The 18,537-nt window shown below is 34.2% G+C and overlaps 1 protein-coding gene across 7 annotated transcripts in view; it reads left to right on the forward strand.

Moving 5' to 3' along the window:
* LOC111054987 (lethal(3)malignant brain tumor-like protein 3) overlaps window positions 1-17,555 on the forward strand; it is a 69,558-nt gene extending 52,003 nt beyond the window's left edge. For all 7 annotated transcript variants that reach the window (XM_039436439.1, XM_039436442.1, XM_039436444.1 and 4 more), the window contains 7 exons: window positions 1,559-1,817; window positions 3,645-3,959; window positions 7,454-7,664; window positions 10,849-10,938; window positions 12,304-12,387; window positions 15,664-15,943; window positions 16,725-17,555. In XM_039436439.1, the coding sequence (XP_039292373.1) occupies window positions 1,559-1,817; window positions 3,645-3,959; window positions 7,454-7,664; window positions 10,849-10,938; window positions 12,304-12,387; window positions 15,664-15,943; window positions 16,725-16,850 (1,365 nt within the window). In that variant the 3' untranslated portion in view covers window positions 16,851-17,555. The remainder of the gene's footprint in view (window positions 1-1,558; window positions 1,818-3,644; window positions 3,960-7,453; window positions 7,665-10,848; window positions 10,939-12,303; window positions 12,388-15,663; window positions 15,944-16,724) is intronic.
* Window positions 17,556-18,537: the final 982 nt, after the last annotated feature.

Here is an 18,537-nt window from a genome sequence, read left to right on the forward strand (position 1 = left end):
AGGTAAAAATAAGGTTATGTTATTGAACAATTCAATACAGAGGCATGAGCGCATATGCCATCAGAATGTTCTGTCTGTCGCCAGTGTCAAGTGTTATGCTGCTAACAGACGACAACAGAACTAACCTCAAAAATCAGAATCTAATTTTGAATGCTAATATCAGCTAAATAGGCTACACTTCTCTATTTTATTAATGAAAGAAATTCATTCATATATTTAGCCCATACTTTGATTTTTTTAGTTTTTTTTTACCAAAAACTAATTGGAAGACAGCTATTCAGTAGGTACCTAACCGGCGTTAGTTGGATTTAATTCCCCGTGAATGGCCTGTTAAAAATCTTTTACGTCGATTAGTTGTTTAACCAGCGTTATTTTTCAATTTTTATCTTTGTGAAACCAAATTTTCTTCGTTTCAACTAATCGCGGTTAAAATGGTGCCAACTAATAAGAATTAAAAATTGTTTACGCCGTGTAATAAATAGAGACCATTGAAGAGCTACAATAATGGCTTTTATTGACTAAAATAAACTGAGATAAAATAACAAACTTTCTGATGATTTAGAATAATTCAAACAACTGATTTATGACATATGATTATCATATTATCATTCTTCCCTCCCAGTAGTGGAACCTACCGGGGCCAATCTACGAATGTTGACTGAAACTTCTCTTCCATCAGAAAGTCTTACTTGAGCGACATGAGGGTTCAAATGAATAATTTCTACCTTTTCAACTTCAGGATCATGCTTACTGCGTCTTACAAAGGTCTTCATCCATGCCTCCTTGGCGTTGATCAGCCAGGATGGCAAGTTTGTCATAGATGTGGGATTACGAAGATGAATGAACATTCGCTCGTGAGGTGTGCAATTGATGGTCGTGTAGAGAAGCGAGCGAATGCTGCTTAGTGATTCTAAGAGTACCTTTCCCCAGTGAGAAGTATCCATGTTCCTGGACCGTGGGGCTAAACGGATTGTCTTCCAAATTATTCCATTGTAGCGTTCCACCTGTCCATTACCTTGAGGGTTGTAAGGTGTTGTGGAACTGGTAGCTACACCCTTGGATATTAAGTAATCTTTGACATCTTTTGATAGAAAACTGGTCCCTCTATCAGTGTGTATGTATGAAGGATAGCCGTATGTGGTGAATAAGTCATTGAGATTTTGAATTACTGTTTCTGATGACATGTCTCGAGAGGGATAGGCAAAGGGAAATCTCGAATATTCATCCACAATAGTGAGGATGTACTTGTTTCTAGTTGATGATGGCAGGGGTCCTTTGAAGTCAATGTTGATCCTTTCAAAAGGCCGAGTTGCTTTTATCAATTTTCCTTTGAAACAGTTGAATCTGTTTTATGAAGATTTATGACATATGATTATCATATCACGCCGGTTAGTTTAATCGGCGTTATCACTTGAAATTTATGTTTTGTGAAACCAAAATGCATCAGTTAGCACTAATCTCGATTAAAGTACAGCATTTAATCGTGATTAGACGTTAACCGACGTACGAAAAACTGGGGGTTAGTGATCAAATGTTGTGTTGTGTTTGCGGCCAGCAGCCGGTGACACCAAACCAGTTCCGCGTGGGCATGAAGGTGGAGGCGGTGGATCGGCAGCACGACGGTAGCAGCGCGACAGAGGACACCGGTCAGCTGGTGTGCGTGGCGACGGTGGCCGACATCATTGACGGCAGCCGACTGCTCATCCACTTTGACAGCTGGAACGAGATCTACGACTACTGGGTCGATCCCAGTTCGCCCTACATACATCCGGTCGGCTGGTGTCAGGAGAACGGGCATGAGTTGTCGCCGCCCCACAGTGAGTAGCCTAATATCATAGACAGCATAAATAAAAAAATAAATGTTTATTTCCTAAAAAAAAACTTAAACTACAATATCATCTAAACTAGATTCAAAACTTCCAAACTGAATGATTTCTACAAACCATGGGATATCTTCTTATACTATATTTTCTCTATGGTATCACCATAAATGATACAGTATCACCACACATGACACGATATCATCTAAACTTGATACAAAACTTCCAAACTCAATGAATTCTACAAACCATGGGATATCTTCTTATGCAATCTTTTCTCTATGGTATCACCATAAATGATACAGTATCACCACACATGACACGATATCATCTAAACTTGATACAAAACTTTCAAACTGAATGAATTCTACAAACCATGGGATATCTTCTTATGCTATCTTTTGTCTATTGTCTATTTCCACACAGAAATACCAATCATGTAGAGGACACATTATAATAAATAATAACAAAAACAATAGACAGTTTGGAAGTTTTGTATCAGGTTTAGATGATATTGTATCATCATGTTGTAATGATACTGTATCATGTGTGGTGATACTGTATCATTTATGGTGATACCATTGAGAAAAGATTGCATAAGAATATCCCATATCCCATGATTTGTATAATTCATTCAGTTTGGAATTTGCGTATCATTTCATTTCATTTATTGCCAAAAAGAAAACAATTTACTCATACACATACATACATGTGGAAAAATAAAAATAAAATGTACATAATACAATTACACATACATGCATATAGGCCTACATGAAGAAGGAAAACTGTACTAATTAAAATATTTTTAGGCATCACCAGCAAAAAGATAACTTTTTGCCCGCTGGTGAGAGTTGCTTGAAAAAAATCCTTAAAATAACAAGAAATTGAAACGAAATGCTTTATGACAAAAGTAGAGACACAAAATATACTTTAAAAATGTGGTTCAAAGTAGAATAATGCACACCTATATTGATCTTCTTCTTCTTCTTCTTCTTCCTCAATCTTCTCAATCAATCAATCAATCAATCAATTTTATTGGAAAATAATTTTTTACAATGTTGGGTCCTGCTAAACCCATGGGTTTTTCAGCAGGAAACAATTTTTCTTCTTCTTCTTCTTCTTCTTCTTCTTCTTCTTCAATAAGATTGGTTGATTATCAAAGTTTAATTTGAAACTTAATTCAATCAAATTTAATCATTTTTACAATATTCACAATTACCCCTTCCTTCCTACACACTTCCTTCCTTATTTGCCGTTTTTGTAAATGTAACTCATTTTGTAGCATATGTAACATTCCCGGAAATAGATTGATTTGAATTACGATTAACCTTCCGGTAGTCGCGCCCTACTCAATCACACGAGCAGTCGCGTGTTGTATTTTGTACAACATCCAATTTTCCAGGTGTTATGTACTCTGTTTACTGTCAAAACATATTAATTAATTGTATAATTACGTTTTCCATCTTCTTGGATTATTTTTACGCCTATGAACATTTGTATGATTACCATTACATAGCACAATAAGGTACATCAAGCAAAGCCATCAATTCTGTGTTATTGGTTCGTTTACAGTCCCCGTATACAGTCTTTACCTATCTATGCACTGTCGCGACTAAATGGCACCTAAAGACTGAACCATTGCTCGGTTGATACTGCAACTCAGTGGAGTGATGGGGGAAATTTTTGGAATGCATAGGTGACTCATTCACTGACACCACCCCATTCAATAGTTTTGTGCTGCAAAAAACTGACTCTGTTGTACATTTTACAACAGAGCGACTGCCAGAAGATTAACTTAACAATTTGTTTTGTGTTGTTTTGCAGCGTACAAATCGTCGCAACCGTTCTCGTGGGACACGTACCTCAAGGAGACGAAGTCTGTTGCGGCGCCAGCGCGCGCTTTCAAGACGCGGCCACCGACCAGTTTCAGGGTGGGCATGCGCCTGGAGGCGGTCGACAGACGTGCGCCCCACCTGTTGCGTGTGGCGAGTGTGGGCGCAGTCAGGGCGCATCAGATCAGGTTGACCTTTGACGGATTCCCGGATGAATTCGGGTATTGGGTGGACGATGATTCGCCCGATATACATCCGGTGGGATGGGCCAGTAAGACTGGGCATCCGTTGGAGCCGCCTCCTAGTGGTACAAGAATTCATTCATTATTTTATTTATTCATTTATTTGTTTTAGCAATAGATAAGACACAATCAATAATTTAGTCAGACTCCTATAGTGAGGTCGACGTTATAATGACAGTGGAGAAAGATAGGAGAAAAACGTTGCCGATCCTCTGTCTTGTCAATGCCTCCTATAGACGGTAGCTGATACAGGTTTATTGATGTAATATTAACTGTTCATTCTCGTTTAAAATAATCAATACCTTTTGACTTGGATTTCAAAATTAGTAAAAAGAGCGTCAATGAGTGGATTAAGGGGGAATATTTCTTTAACATAAATATAGCAATTATTTTAATTCTTTTATTTTCATTTTATAGTCTTTTCTCTGCACAATATTTGTTTGATTTTTATGATTCTGCTGTTATAAAGTTTCTTTTGTAATTATTAGTTGAATTTAACCTTAACTTTCTGCATTTTTTCTAAATATTATGTTTTTCTTTTACTGGTTTGCAACTTTCACCAGCGGGAAAAGATTTTCTTTTTGCTGGTGATGCCTAGATTTTATATTTTATTTTAATTTTATTCAAGTATATGTATAGGTGCGTACAGATTTACGCGCCGCGAACTGAGCAATTCACTTTTAATCAGCTGATGCGAAGCTTTTTATGTCTGTATCTTACCGATTCTGTAAAAATACAGATATAATCAGCTGATTAAAAGTGAATTGCTCATGTTCGCGGCGCGTTTATCTGTACGCACCTTATGAGTAATTATGCAATTATATTTTATTAAGCAAGAAATTATATTTTTCAATAATTTCATAATGAATTTTTTAATTAACATGAAATATTTTGTTAATTAATGATTAATTCTACATTGTTAAAAGACGATCTGGCAATGGAACAAAGCGAGAAAGAGATGGTGATATCCGCTTTGTTGAATGATAGACAAGGATAGCAATACCATTGCTAATCAAACACTGCCATTGTAACGTGGACCTCACTATTGCACTAAGAGTATGATAGTATAAGGGTGTGATCACCTTGAATGCGTATATGTGCAAGGCTTCTTTTTCCAGCCACACCAATGTATATTAGTTGATAAGTGTTATTTTGTAAATTTCTAGTGAATTGGTAAATAAATAAATTGGTAAATAAAGTCGAAACATGCATGAGCTAACATTTAAAAAGTGCCATTTAGTTTAGTTTAGTTATATTCTAAGTCATTGACCAGCGCTGCTAGTCATTGAAACACTTTGTGACTTGCATCACAGATCTAACAGACGTTTACTTAGTCTCTGCTTGCATGTATAGTGAGGTCCACGTTATAATGACAGTGTTTGAGTAGCAATTGTATTGCTATCCTTGTCTATCATTCAACAAAGCGGATAGCGCCTTCTCTTTCTCGCTTTGTTCCATTGCCAGATCGTCTTTTAACAATGTAGAATTAATCATTAGCAAAATATTTCATGTTAATAAAAAAAATCATTATGAAATTATTGAAAAATATCATTTCCTGTTAAATAAAATATAATTGATTATTTTAAACGAGAATGAACAGTTAATATTACATCAATAAACCTGTATCAGCTACCGTCTATAGAAGGCTTTGACAAGACGGAGGATCGGCAACGTTGTTCTCCTATTAATTACTTCTTTTCTTTTTTATTAATAGTCATAATGTTTTGTAATAGGACCACCTTCATAGTTTATTTCTTACCTATTTCATCTACTCTCTATTGTATTGTATTATGAAGTTTAATATTTCGAATACTTTCATGATAAGTTTCATTCCATATGGATGCAAATAACAACTTTTCTTTCCTCCAGTATTGCTAATGTGATCTAGTATAATGTTGATAGCTTAATATATACTATATTATTTTCTTTGATATTTGTAATTGTAGCTGGTTTGATATCAATATACTCAGCATGAATACAAAAAAAAACTAAGTGTTTGCCTATTTTCCTGCGTGACAGTCGTGCTCCCCCTACCAACTTGGAATTGAGGGTTCACACGTGCGGGGTTGATTGGGGTAATGCGTGTGGCTGTGATTTAATAGAGACTGTCTATGAATATAAATATTTGGGCATTCATATAGATAGTCGATTGACATGGAGCTCTCATGTTAGATACCTTAATAGTAGGCTGAGAAAAATGATTTATGTGTTCAACCAGCTTAGGGAATCCTCAATATAATCATTTGAGAACAGTGTATTATGCGTACATTCAGTCCATTATTTCCTACGGTATTATCCTTTGGGGAAGTGCACCCAAAGCTTTGTAAGATCAATATCAGTGACTCAGAAAACTATAATAAAAGTTGGTCTTGGTCTATGCAGAAGATTTCCATCCGTACGATTATTTCAGGTCTTCAACGTTTTCAGAATCAGGCAGCTATTCATTAAATCAGTACTGATGTACATGTTCAAGAATAAAATATATTTCAATTCAGAGGCCAATCATCTTTACATGACAAGACATTCCCGCTTTCATCACTCGGGTCTTCAACGAAACACCCGTTCAGCCTGTGATAGGAATATATCATACCTATGCCACACTATTATGAATAACATTCCTCAAGAAATAAGTCAGCCGGGCGCATGTAGTTTCTCAAAATATAAATCAATAATTACAAATTGGATAAAAACGCTGAATGAAGATCAATGTGAACGGCTACTTCAATCTATTTATCAATAGGATATTGGTTACTTCTAATGTTTGGATATTCTCTTTGTCCCAATCAATATATCTTTTTGCCTAGCGGTTCACCTTGTGATGACCAACGTGTCTGTGGTGTGTGTGTGTGTCTGTGATGTGTGTGTGTGTATGTGGTGTGTGTGTGTGTGTGTGCGATTATGAAATTGAAAAACTTATTTCTCTTAAGTTCAATCAGGAAAATAATGTATACTTTAATCACACAGTACTGGACTGATGACCCACGAACAGGCCAAAAAGGTCTATGTGGGCTCTTATATTTCATTAAATAGAGTGAATCCACTTGGGATAGGTGCAATAGGATAAGGTATTAATAGTATTATTTGTATTACATATCTCAAGTTGTGTATTTGCTCTGTTGAAATATTATTGTAAATTGTGTAAATTTTGCTGAAATAAATTCAATTCAATTCAAAATTCAATTCAATTGATCAATACTAGTGCAGAACTGTTAAATAATTATTATCTCTTAAGTTTGATTTAATTTTATTGTCAATTTTTGTAAATGTTACCATAGGCAACAGCCTAGTAAAAATTATCAATAAATATAATCTATCTATCTATCTTCCTCCACTGCCATTATAACGTGGACCTCACTATAGCTGCTCACACTGAGCACTCAAGCAAGTGCAAGCGTTCAGTGTGAGTGTTCCCACTGCTCTTTCCAGATTTGTTTCTCATCTGCGCGTTTGGTCATGCATTTCCAAGCTTACACTTGCACATGTGCACATCCAATGTAATCGCATACTAATGAAGATGTTTTTCTATCTCGACAATAAAAATTATTCGATTTAATTGCAGCGACCAGCGACGAAACGATCAGTTGTCCAACGGTAGGCTGCCGCGGTGACGGCCACTCCAAGGCGGGCACCATGCTCACCCGCCACGAGTTTGTCGCGCACTGTCCCTACACCCCCGCCAACCTGAATCGGCCCACCCTGCTCGCCGATCGCTTCAACATATCCAAGAACGACATTTTCGAGGTGCCAGAGATCACTTCCAAGCCGAAAAGGTTGGTAGTTCAAGTAAACCATAAGTAATAATGAAAAATCCTTAAGTAATAATAATAAAGTTGACTAAAGTCTGAGAGATATCACTTTTAACATAAAGAGAGGAAACTGATTTCTCGTTGCACTGTTTGTAGCATAGACAGATAGGTGAGATAAGATAAGATAAGAGTTCTTCATTTATGTATGTTACAATATTTACTGGCTTTTACACTAATTATATGACGGTAATGCTAATTATTCAACGAATTTTACAAAGTATAGAAAAATTAATCAGTGAGAAAAAGATTGAATGCAATTAGAATAACGATAATATAATATTTATTATTTTACAAAGGCGACTTTCTAGAAGTATTTCAAGCCTAGGTGATGATGATGGAATGAATGATATTACAATGAAGGTAGAGTTATGAATGAATAAAAATTATAGGTTATGCTATCCACTTGAATTGATTTGAGTCCACTTACCAGTCCAGAAATAAATAAACTAGAAATTTTGAATTTGATTTGATTAAAAATGGAATATAATAGAATGATTACATACAATAAACTGTCAGAACTTGAAAATATTGAGAAAAATTTATTGTGATGTAACTTCATAAATCGGCGGTGTTTTAACAAATAATTGTCGATTCTCTAAGAAGGATATAAAATAATATCCTTTCCATCAACACACGACCGGGTGTTGAGGAGAGGAGTAAGCATGCTGCGCACAATTAGATGCTGAAACAAAAGTAGGGAGAATGCTGTTGGAGTGAAGGATTAGTGAAGGAAAGAGCATCGGGACTCTTTGTCTTCGCGAGAGCCGTATAAAAAGTAATATCTCCGGACTTGTATCCTGATGATATGTGTTCGTGTCATCTTCGTTCGTTCGTATCAGGTGATTGTTCGTTCAGGTGAATGTTCGTTCGTGTCAGGTGATTGTTCGTTCAGGTGAATGTTCGTTCGTGTCAGGTGATTCCATATGCCAATATTTGCATATTAATCCACTGATTTAACAGTTTTTACTTTTGGAATGAAAAGTTCCTGTCTTGTGCATGCTGGAGCAAGGCAGCGTTTAAAGATGAATGGATAATTGCATTTTTATTTGAACTTTACATTACAAAAAGTCTTCCGCTTAACCCACAATGTAATTAGTTGAATAAAATAGTATACCTTATCATAAAACATAGAGGTGGTCATCTGTTTGGCAATCTGCCTCCAGGTTGTGTAGTTGACTCTATACTTGATTTCTTTTTGTGTAAAAATGTACGAAACAAGTGAAAAATTATCAGTTAAACAAAGATATGGCTTATTATCTGCTTTACTATAAATTACAGTAAAAAATACAGCTAATACATAATGTAATGAGATTCATATTATAAATTTAGTAGAAATGATAGGACAACAGCAGGGCTGCCGATTCTCTCTCTCTCCAACGCCTTCCATATTAGATAGTTTCATATTAGATTAATTTATTCAAGTTATTTCGGTATATCTGATATAATATTAAGGGCCGTTTGCACAGTATAGATTGCTAAACTCGATTAAGTTAATCGAGTTTTAGTTAATCTGACAGTTTAAACTTGAATCGGTTTTCTCAGTGCATTTTCTAATCCAGTTTAAGTTAAAACTAGTTTAGCATTAAGTTGGTAATAGAATGTCATCGTTTACAATATCAGGAAGGTTGATTTTTACAGGAAATTTGTTATTTGTTTACAAACAATCAGTAAATTGAGGTTATGTAGCTACTATTTTAGTATTTTCCTGTTCTTGTTCAAAATCCACAGAGATGTAATCTGTACGGTTATAAAAGTGAAAAGCGATCAAGAAATTGTTTAAAAACTTATGTTTAGTTGGCACCAGAAAATATATTTTAGAATGTAAGATAAAAAAGTTATTTTGTTACGCTTGAATCTACTATGGTCTTCCTCGTTTATTAGAAATTTCTAAAAAGCAATATATCTTGATTATGTGTTATTAAAAACATGTTTTCTAATCGAAGACCACTGTTGAAAATTGTCTTAATTTCTATCAAATGGTTTATTTAATTAAAATACTAAATTGGCAGCTGCTGTACTCAAGCAAAACCGTTAAAAAAATTTCTATCCCAGAAATTTAAATTATTTGTTTTTTGCCCAATCTTTCTCAGTTTCACAATTTCTTCGCAGTCATCTCTATCAATCGCATCAAATACTTCTATCAATTCCTCCATTACAATTATGTTTACATTCAAATGATGATTTACTATAACCTAAATTAATAAAATTATCGTCTACAGAAGCATTTAAAACAACCGTCGAAAAATAATTTACCATCAGCTGTTTCCCTATCAAATCTTACAGATGTCAATAAGTTGATCCAAATTATTTGGATTAAACCTCCTGCTTTGGAGGTTTAAACTTTCCCAGAGTTTAAACTCAATACAGAGTTTAAACTGATACTGTGCAAACGGAATTTTAGTTTAAACCAAAAAAAATCCAGATTTAGTTTAAGCTTTAGCTTAAACGTACACTGTGCAAACGGCCCTAACTTTTGGTTCCTATTGATAATGATCAATATTAGTTTTATCTCAAATATATTTTATTCATCGAGAAAGAATAATTCCTATTATTTTACAATAAATGTTCATAATTAGATGAGATATTTTGGTACTTCATTATATTTCTTCATAGTCTAAAAAATTTGGCGACATTGCGGACTTGGAAAAGGATAGAGTTATCTGCTTTACAAGTTGCCTAATAAAATAGATTTTAAAAACACGACTTTCAAAAGTTCCTTGTTGAAAGAAGTTTTTATAGTGTAAATGAATTTTCATGTGACAATTATGTATGATAACATATAGGCTGTATCTTTATTTTTATGTATTATATTAAAAATATTGAAGAGATTTTTTGTACTACTTGACAATGTTCAATTGCATAGTTGTGATCCATATGACTGTACTGTATTGAAAAAAATAAAAAAATTTAAATTTTCAATTTTCTTAACAGGTATTGAACAAATAATAAAAATATTCTTCTTTTTCTTAACATGAGTCTCACTAGAGAACTGATTAATTAAAATTTTATTTCATTTTAATTATTGTTTTATATTTTTATTGCCATTGATAAATTCATGTTTATTCGCTCCTCGCCAAATAACCAAGCTGATCCTATTGACTTGTAAATGGTTGAATTTCTTTTAATCTAATGTAAATTTTCTTAACAGTTCTAGAGAATCGAGGGAATCAAGCGTAACCACTGATGGCAACAAAGGCAGCTATGACGGTGACAGTGGAGATGAGAACAACGGTAGAAGGTTAGATTCATTTTATTTATTCACTCATACTGAAGGTTATTTACTTTAAAGTTTAAGTGAATCATATTCACTTCTAACTTTAAAAATCTGGTGTGGCGCACTCACACAACTTTCCTTGCCGTTATGAAAATTGATCAACTGACGCTAGTGTTCCCGCGCATATCAAATCTACTGTTCTAAGATCTGAGACAGCTGGTGACAGGACAACAGCGCTGCAGACACACGAAGTCTGCTATCTCTTCATAGTGAATGATTTAATAGAATCAACAGTTACCAACAGTTTGCAATTGGATAATCTTATTTTCTCGCATTTCGAGCATATTTTCAATTTTAGGTGAAAATGTTACTGAACATTTATTGAGATTTTTATGCTCAATCTTTTCCACTCGTTTTTTTTTTTTTTGTTTAAATTGTATCTGAAGCCTGATAATTGGGAATCTAAAATCAAACTTTGCATAGATGGTGCATTGCTCCTGAAATTTTTACAGATATGAGACTAGTGGCAGTTGATAGAGCTTGTCAATGACTTTTCTAGGTATGAATTTGATTAAAATCGTTGGAGCCATTTTTGAGAAAATCGCGAAAAACACTGTTTCCGACAACATTTTCGCCTTCTTGCATTGCATTCGATCGAAATTGTTCGTGTCGGATCCTTACAGTGTAAGGACTTTAAGTTCCAGATTTCAAGTCATTCCGTTGATTGGGAGATAAGATATCGTGTACACAGACGCACATAGACGCACATACACACCACACACACACACACACACACACACACACACACACACACACACACACACACACACACACACACACACAGACCAATACCCAAAAACCACTTTTTTGGACTCAGGGGACCTTGAAACGTATAGAAATTTAGAAATTGGGGCATCTTAATTTTTTTCGAAAAGCAATACTTTCCTTACCTATGGTAATAGGGCAAGGAAAGTAAAAATAAGAAGTATTGATGTTATTTACAAAATTTACAAAGAACTGACTGTTTAAAGTGAATCACTCTCTAAATACTTTTTCCACTTCTTCGACAGCTGTTTATCTACTGTAGAGTTATTTATACTGTACCAATCAGTATTCATTCTAATTCCGTTTGAATCACATCAATGGGTCTTTCCAATATGATAACAGGATATCACTCATAATACTATTGCATTTATTTATTCAGATCAGTGATTCACTGCAGTGTTGAATTAGATAACGAACTATGATTTTGGAGTAAGTATAATTATTATGATAAAATTTTGAAGCCGACAGTAAGAGATTATATAGTTTAAGTAGTTTCCTTATTCGAATAAACATTTCATTATGTTTGTTATTTCACAATAGTTTATCAAATTTTTTTCGTTTCAGGAGTGTGACATCCAACGAAGATGATTCCAGGTCTAGAACTCGTCATTCCAATCACTCGAATGAAAGTAAAAAAGGGAAGAAAAGGTAAAAAAAATTATCATTTCAGTATCAATAAATAATTGATGATTAAGGTTAAAATTTTAAACGCTGGTCAATGACTTAAAACTAAAACTAGGCTGTTTTTTATTCAGCGTCGATACAAAGTTGAAAATTGGAAATTTGTCCTCTTAAGACCAACTTCAGTAACTAAATATTGCAAGCCTTAAAATCTAATTCTTGGTGTCTCAAAACATAACTGAAAAAATTTGGAAATAATAATAATATGATACACATACGGTACTTAAGCCTGGTTGTTAGAATATTTTTCAATTCTCACGGACTATTAAATCTTTAGTCAATTAGATTTTTGAAATCAATAATAATTTTTAGTTTCCTTTTATAATCAAATGAATTCCCATCAATGGTTTAATGGTTGCATTTTTTGCTTGTAATGTTTATCTTTACAAAGCTCAGGGCTTTGATAGTCAAGTCATAATCTTTAGATGTTTTTTTTCAAATAAAACATCACTAGTAAAAAAGACAACATATTGTGCTTTTATTTCATCATGGAAAAATGATGAATTATCTGTAGTTACAAAGTTCAATTCGTGGTTTAGGGCCGTTTGCACATTGCATAAAGCTGCGTTTACACCAAAGATATTAATAGAATGTTTATTTTCCCGTCCTTGTAGATTATATTATATTGAACATAACTTATCAACACATGATGAACATATGTGTTTGTCAAGTTCCGTTCAATCTAATAGAATCTATAAGGACGGAAAAATAAACATTTTATTAATAACTTTGGTGTAAACGAAGCTTAACTATTACAAGCCTTAAAATCTACTTCTTCGTGTCTCAAAACCTAACTGAAAAAATTTGAAAATAATATGTTACACATACGGTACTTAAGCCTGGTTGTTAGAATATTTTATAAATCTCATGGACTATTAAATCATTCTGTTAAATCTGTAGTCAATTAGATTCATGAAATCAATTATAATTTTCAGTTTTTTTTTTATAATCAAATGAATTCCCATCAATCTCAGCTTTTTGGAAAACAAATGAACAGAAAATGTTCAAATTTACTACAGAAGCTCAGCTGGGGTGTAATAATGTTGTGCTAGAAGGAATTTGAAATAATGCCAAAGATACGCTCAAAATAAGCGTTTTCTCAGTTCTTTCATCAAGTAATAGACAGAAAATATTTACATTATGCAGGCGTGCGAAGCGAGCCCGCTGATTTCATTTTCGAACGACCCAGTGGGGGGTCCAGGGGGCGGAGCTCCCTGGCTAGACGGATATGGCGAGCGAAGCGAGCCTTACGGCTAGTGGTTTAATAAAACCACAATATGTTGCATTTTTTGCTGGTAATGTTTATCTTTTCAAAACTCAGGGCTTTGATCAAGTCATAATCTTTAGATGGGTTTTTCAAATAAAACATCAGTAAAAAAGATAACATATTGTGCTTTTACTTTCATGGAAAATGATGAAACATCTGTGATTACGGAATTCAATTTATGGTTTAGGGCCGTTTGCACTTACTTAATACTACTTGAATTGAATCAAATCAATGTTAAGTTTTGTTTGCTATAATTCTTATTGAGATTAAACCAGCTTATTCAATTCAGTTCAAGCTGTTATTTACTGAACAAACCGTATTCATTGTCAATAACATTTTCTGATAGAAGAACAGAAGTTTGCTGAAGGATCAACTTGCGCGATCTCTGCTGGCGGAATTTTCCCAAACGGTATTCATATCTTTTACATGGAAGCGACAGGCTCAACTCACACTTACGCGTTTCAAGTAGAGAAGAGACTGCGACTCTAGTCTTTTTGACGCAGCATGTGTTTTCAAATGGTGACACTCAGACCAGTCGACTCTAGTCTCCGCGACCTCAAGACTGTGGGACTGAGTCGAGTGTCGACTCGACATGTTGGTCGAGCCTCGACTTGAGTTGCATAGTACCATGCATTTTAAAAAAGTAAGGTTAGAAATGGATTAGCATGGAACTGAAGTAGTGACAATGATCAACAAATTCGTAAGGTCGAGAGACTGGGGTATCCTCGACAGGAGTCGTACGATTTGAGTCGAGGTGGTATGAGTTGAGCCATAGCGTTTTTAATAATGCCAAAAAATTCAAACAAACTAATTCAAAGTGAGATATTTTTAAATTCGAAATTAGGCGCTCAACCTCTATCATCTGATCTTTACACAATGGTTGATCAAAGCCACTGAACAATTCCATCGTGTTTTTTTACGTTCAGTAAAAAACCTGATCACAGATTAGTGATAACAGAATGGAAACTCGACTAGTATCCTGTCGCCAAATTCGTCATATTGAAAGAAAATGTAGCATTGTAATAAAGCAGTAATATTAATTTCTATCAAGATGATGCAGTCACGTGTCGTGGTCTTGGTGCACTCAAGTCTTGGTTAGATTGATACCTTCCATTCTGTATGCATTCTGTGGCTGAACGTTTGCTCATGAGTCATGACTGACAGATGTTTCGTCTGCTGCTTAATATATTTGTAAACAAAACTAGGACCTAACCTATTTAATTGTATAACCAATTAAAATGGAAAACCAACAAGTGATTGGAGTTGTTTTGATTGCTTTGTAAGATATTTTTAATGTTATTGAATTTATGTAATCATGCATTTCTCTGCTTCCAAATAAATAATAATGGAGTCCATTATTTGTAAACAACCTCGTATTCAGCCATGTATGTTTACGTTCAGCTACTCTATTTACGTTCTTTTCCATCGGTGGAAAATTACGATTAACTGATCAGTGAACGAACCGGATATGACGTATTTTTTTTCTTATCAGTTAGACCAAAGACCTTGAAGAGGTATAAACGCACAATACCTATGCATTCCCAATGCTAGCTCTTACTTGAAATTAAAGGTTCCATTGAGGTATTTTAGCACGAGATATTATATAATATATATTTTTTTGTAATATTATAGATCACAAAAATCTTCAAGATCTTTAGTATGTAATAATCTCCCAGGCTGTCCCCTTAATGGCCGATTTCAATTCCAAATAATCTAGCGCTGCATGTGAGTCTATGCATCGTTCAACGACAAAACAGTACATCGTTCAGAGTCACGTTCACTCACCGATCTCATCGTTCACTCACCGATCAGTGGCTTTGAACTCAACCAATTATTATCTTCTAAGCGGAAGCGCTAACGTTCAAACTTTTGATCATGTTAATAGATTACTAGTAGAAAAGACAACATAATTGTGATTCTATTGAAAAATGACTTTTCCATAATATCTTTGAATTTATTGTGTTTTTTTTTTATAGGAAACTGGAAAAAGCAGAAGACGATCCGTCGACTGCCGGCGGACAACTGAAGAAGCTCCGCCAAGAGCTGATCGAATCCGTTCTGAGACCCGGCTACCAGGTGGGCGGCGTTGGTGGAATGGTGGTGGGTGAGGAGCAGAGCGCCTATTGGTCGAGGCATTCGTCCTTGGTGAAGGTGACAGCTGAGGTGCGCGACAATCCTGCGCAGTGGACGGCCAAACAGGTTGCGGCGTTTCTCAGCACAGTTCATCCGGGCAAGAGCAAGGTGTTTGTCGATCAGGTGAGTCAGCTGAAATTTCTTTATTTAAATGAAATAAAGATGTTTAGAAAGAGTTCAAGACACGATAACATGATGCATTGCAGAAGTATATTGAAGCTAGTTTATCACTAGTGACCCCTTGGGTTGAAGAACTCGCTCAAGAACTTTAATCTTTGAAACCTGCAACTTTTAATTATATAGAGTTGATGATCATTATGAAAACAGCTAAATATTTCTCTTACAAGAATCATTTGACAGTAGGTTTCATTGGGGATCCTATTTGAATTGAAATATTACTCTTCAAATATTACCCTGTCGCTTCAACATTTAATATTACCCAGCTGGAATCATGTGTCAGCGCGTGTGATAGCTCCCAAATAGCCTCAGCTGATGTTATGAATGCATGGAAAAACCGTAGTAGAATTCTTCAGCTGACTGAATCATGACATTTTTTTCTTATGCACTTTCAATGTTATTCTTATAACATGAAAAAGGACGAAGGAATGAGTCAATTTTGTTGTCCAAAAAACTTGACCTGTGAAAAGGTTCGAAGAATTTGAATTTAAAGCTGATTAATCAATTCTTGCTAAAGTTATTGTAGAACATACACACAGACGGACAACGACTTTGGTCTTCAGTAATTCAAAAATGAGAACTCACTAACGCTCGTTCAATTAGATAGTATGTATAATGAACTATTGTCATGTGTTGTTATGGAAGCAATTTTGGGAGGAATCCCTAGAGATGTTATCTAGATTCTTATGTGTATTCTTCAGTTTGATTGAACGTTTTTATTCTACAGGAAATTGATGGAGAGGCCCTACTCATGCTCTCGCAGTCTGATTTGACGTCACTCCTGGGGTTCAAGTTGGGTCCAGCCATCAAAATTTACAACGTCATTACCATTTTGAGACAAAAAGTATTCTAAGACACAAAAATGACATTGAATTTTTAAATTGTGATAAACCGTGTTTATGAGTCTATGAAATATTGCCTACCTCTCGAAGGTAATTATATTTATTATTTATAGATGTAATATTCAAAAAAGCTGTACAGTAAATGTAAAAAATGTAAATTTGTTAATAAGAATCAGTTTTGTAATATATTTCATTTATTTTTTCTACTTCATAATGTTATCATTATATATATTTTGTATTTTTCACCAGTTGAACTTTGAAAGTGCTTTCACTTCGAGAAGTGCTTTTTGTAGTGGTGCTGTTCAACTTGATGTATTACTGACAAAAATTGTTAGTCAGTAATTAATAATAATTATTTTGTTGAAGTAAGATTTATTTTATTGTTACACAAGTACAAATCATACAATAATGTGTTTTCTCGTTCATCTACACTGGTTTGAAAAATATTCCACTACGGTACTTTCAAAAATTGGTATGATTTACCTTGCTAAATATATTATTTACATTATATTATATCTGATTATCTTATTTATTTACTGTTTCGAATAAACATCAACCCTTGTTACACGAAATATTTTAATGATCAAGTCTCAATAGATTAATGTTGATTTGTTATTCAACTGGTTCTATTCATTAGAATTATTATTTTATTTCCAAAGAAATGGATATCAACGGCAATAAAGAAATGCTCCACAAATGGCATTTGATAAAAAATAGAACTTGACTTATCACTTCATAACCCTATTTCTTTGGATTAGCATTAGAATAGCCTCTTAAAATATTGGAACAAATTATTGAACAAAAGTGAAGGAATGTCTTGTCCCTGGGAAATATTTATTAATGAAAAATAAATTATTTTTCTGAATTCATATTTCATTTACTTGTAGATTAACTGATTCAAGATTCATTTATTGTCAGAACATTTTAACAAATGCAAGACATACAAACCTTAAAACTATTAATATCACATTCTTTAATATGAGCAGGCAGTTTATTAAATTAATAACCTCTTTCCAAATTCAACTAAACTTTTCTAAGTTAAATGGTAATGGCATCGACAAATTTTGTTATTAATTCTTACTTTTAAAATTTCTTATCTATGATTAACAATAGCAGAAGCTTTGCAGCAAACCAGCAAATGCTTGTCAATTGGTCATGGATGAAGATTACTGAATCCCAGAGATTCTAGATTTAAAAAATTATCCATCTATTGCAGCTTAATATTTGAGAGTGCAAAGTTAGATTTTATATTATTTTGTTGACCCGCGTCATAGAGAAACAATAGCGTGGTGTGATGGTCTTACGCTATCGTTTATCTATGCCTGCGTGGTGTGGTGGTCTGATTTTGTAAATTCAGCCTGTTGCGCTTTTGCTGGTTGTGGGTTTGAATCCCGCCGATAGACAAGGTGTTTTATCATCTCAACGATAACCCATGCACAAGAAAAATATATATTTATCGCCTTTATTGAAAAAAAAATCAAAGAGCGAAGTAAGTATTTAAGTATACCGAATTAAGGGGAGACAGTATTGGGTTTATCCTGTTGATTCTCTCCCAAACATTAATTTGACATAATGACATGAATAAATAAATTACGGAATTCTCAAATTTGATGATGGATGCCTATTTGTAATCGAAATAATGTTTATATTAAGTAAGAATTCTGTCATTCTTTTGAAAAATTTACTTGAATGTTATAT

The sequence above is a fragment of the Nilaparvata lugens genome, chromosome 10, assembly GCF_014356525.2.
Source record: "Nilaparvata lugens isolate BPH chromosome 10, ASM1435652v1, whole genome shotgun sequence".
In the NCBI taxonomy this organism is placed as follows: Eukaryota; Metazoa; Arthropoda; class Insecta; order Hemiptera; family Delphacidae; genus Nilaparvata; species Nilaparvata lugens.